The sequence below is a fragment of the Pseudophryne corroboree genome, chromosome 5 (genome assembly GCF_028390025.1).
Source record: "Pseudophryne corroboree isolate aPseCor3 chromosome 5, aPseCor3.hap2, whole genome shotgun sequence".
Classification (NCBI taxonomy): domain Eukaryota; kingdom Metazoa; phylum Chordata; class Amphibia; order Anura; family Myobatrachidae; genus Pseudophryne; species Pseudophryne corroboree.
In genome coordinates, this window is record NC_086448.1 from 847019075 (window position 1) to 847022322 (window position 3248).

A 3248-nucleotide genomic window follows, 5' to 3' on the forward strand; every position below is an offset into this window, starting at 1 on the left:
ACCACGTCATCAGTTCCTATCCAGCGTGTTCTAGCGTTGTCATGGTGACGTAGCAACGTCGCCATAAACAACCATATATCCCGAATTAGGTATATCAACATAAACATCTCCAGTGTTAATTTCACCGCATCATAAATTTCTATATAGCGTGTTCTAACGGTGTCACCATAAGTGACCATATTTCAAAAATGAGGAGTATATCAATCTAGTCGTCTCCAATACTGGAGATGCTGAACGCATAAAGATATATAAATATAAACGGAGCATATAACACCAAGGTTCCTGTGTTATATTAATTCCCTAGTTCTAGAAGGTCACCACATGAATATATCAAATATAGATCACCATGGTGACGTCTAGTATCTGGTGTCTCCCAAAAAGACCGTTTATCAGTCTCGAAAAGAAGGGGGGGGGGGGGGGGGAGCGAACAAGGCAATTTAGGACATCTTATGTATACAGATAGGTTTCACTTTTTTCTTCTCCAGATTGTATTTTATATACTATACAATATGCGAGGCAGCCATGAGTTTATCAAGTTGATCTACATGTAACCACAAATGTTCTCACATATAGATATATAATAAAACTTGGTTTGAGATGAATACCACATATACTATAACAAACTCATGTAATAATCCAAGGTAAGGTTTTATCAGAGAGATATATACATTCAATCAATTGGCTGATCATCCATTTTCATAAGGGTCATACATGTATCTCATAAAGCTTATTATATGCTCGTCTTCACATATATCATCCTCATCATTATCAGTGGAGATATAGTAGCCAGATAAATCTCATACGGTTAAAATAATTCTGGTTATCTATAATAGCCCTGGTTGGCAAAACTAGTATCTCACTCAATATCTGTGGACCATAGGGAAAATATGTGGTAAAAAAGGAGCGGGAGGATAAAAAAGCGAAGAAAGGAGGGGGAGTGGCATGAGAACAGGCAGCCACAGAAAAATAATTAGGAGCTTATAATACAGGATTAAGTTCGACCATCTCATTCAATCCAGATGGGTGGATAGTATCCAGTTTGTACATCCAATAAAGTTCCTGTTTGCACAAATTTTTGTAGCGATCCCCCCCTCTCTTAGTTGCCAAAACATGTTCAATTGCTATCAGGCCCAAGGAGCTAGGGTCCCCATTATGTTTGTCTCTGAAGTGTCTAGAGACACTATGCATGGGAAATCTATTCACAATGTTTCGATGATGCTCCATGAAGCGAACTTTAATGCTCCTAGTAGTCCGTCCCACGTATTTTTGATTGCAACCACATGTAAGTAAGTAAATGACATAGCTTGTATCGCAATTCATAAAACTTACTAATGTATAGTTTTCTTCTCTATCGATCGGGATGGTTAGTGTTCTTCTAGGAATATGTTTACAAGTGGTGCATCTTGTGGCTCCACAACGGAAAAAGCCTTTTGGTCTGGAGGGTAACCAACTAGCCTGTACGGCACCCCCCTGTACGGTTATGGGTATTTCTCTTAAAAAACTAGGGGCAAGGACATTTTTGATTGACCGATTTTTCTTGAAAATAAACCTGGGTTTAGAAGGTATATTTCCCCTAAGTATTGGATCTTGATTTAGTATGCCGAAATTTTTGCAAATGATTTTCTTAATTTGCATACTATCCTTATTGTATGTCGATATAAAGGCTAAATTTTCTTGTGGACCATTAATCTGGTCCGTATCTGTAGTTTTGGTCCCAAACGCTTCTCTTGGTCGAAGTAGAATATCCCTATCTATATCAGCCACTTCTCCCATAGTCCTCCTCAGGGGGGGCTCAGGGTAGCCCCTCGAGACAAAGGCTTCTAGCATAGATTCTGCCTGTTCTAAATACTTTTTCCTATCCGTACAGTTCCTTCTTAAGCGAAGGAACTGTCCTTTGGGGATGTTTCTTTTCCATGGAGGGTAGTGAGCGCTCTGGTAGTGCAGATAAGAGTTCGTGGCGACCTCTTTATAGTAGTTTGACGTATAAATTTTGCCTTCCCTGGCTTCCAGAGTTACATCAAGAAAATTAATGGTGCGGGGGTGATAAGAGTGAGTAAACTTCAAATTAAAGTGATTGGAATTAAGACTAGATACAAACTGTTGTGCTGAAGTGAGATCCCCATCCCAAATAATAAACAGATCATCAATATAACGGCCATAGAGGACCAGATTCGCGCCAAAGTCCCCGCCCCACACATGGGTATCCTCAAATAAACCCATGTAAAGGTTGGCGTAACTCGGCGCAAATCTGGTCCCCATGGCCGTACCCATCACCTGTAAATAAAACGTGTCCAAGAATAAAAAGTAATTGTGCTCTAAAATAAAAGAAATAGAATTCAACAAGAAACGCCTGTGACCCACCGTGAGATCACCATCAATTTGTAGTCTCTTTGCTATTGCGTCACACCCCAAATCATGTGGGATATTGGTGTACAAACTTTGTACATCCAATGTCATAAACGCATATGTCTCTTTCCACACAAAATTTTGTAATAACTGTAAAAAGTGGGTAGTGTCTTTGATGTGTGATCTCAAGGTTGAGACACGGGGTTGGAGAAAGGAATCAACATAAAAGGACAAATTAGAAGTTAATGAACCAATACCGGAAATAATGGGACGCCCAGGTGGTGAGCGGAGTGATTTGTGTATTTTGGGAAGGTGATAGTATATGGGGATTGTGGGGTGCTTAACCAACAGAAAATTAAATTCATCCTTAGATATAACTCCGTCTGCCCAGGCATCATCCAAGATATGTTGTAGGTCTTTCAGAAAATCAGGTGTAGGGTCTCTTGTTAATGGTTTATAGAAATCCTTGTTGTTCAGTTGTCTGTTCGCCTCAAGAATATAATCCCTCCTATCCTGCACTACCAGACCGCCCCCCTTATCGGCCTCTCTGAAAACCAGAGAGGTATCTCTGGTGAGATTCCTCAGGGCTCTGTGTTCCCATTTATTGAGGTTTTGTTTATATTTTTTGTTAGTTAGTTTCTTTTGTTGGCATAGTTTGGTTAGGTCTCCAAGTGTGGTTTTATAGAAGCATTCTACCATATTGCTTTTATACGTCAGAGGGTAGAATTCAGACTTGCGTCTGAACACGCTTCTATTTACATCAAACACTTTTTTAGGGGATTCGCTCACTAGGTCGGGATTTTCATCCAACAGTTGTTGTAATATGCTGAGGGCTGGGTCATCTCCTGAATCCAGGGTGATGGCCAGACCCTCCTCATTATGTCTGTGCAGATTGCGCTGGA

General features: G+C 40.2%; 1 protein-coding gene across 1 annotated transcript in view; it reads right to left on the reverse strand.

Annotated features, from left to right (window-relative positions):
* Positions 1–856: 856 nt before the first annotated feature.
* Positions 857–3248, reverse strand: part of LOC134929706 (SCO-spondin-like) — a 583357-nt gene continuing 580965 nt past the window's right edge. The window contains exons 107-109 of the mRNA XM_063925285.1: positions 2362–3229; positions 1638–2274; positions 857–867 (exon numbers count right to left, since the gene is read on the reverse strand). Of these exons, the coding sequence (XP_063781355.1) occupies positions 857–867; positions 1638–2274; positions 2362–3229 (1516 nt within the window). The remainder of the gene's footprint in view (positions 868–1637; positions 2275–2361; positions 3230–3248) is intronic.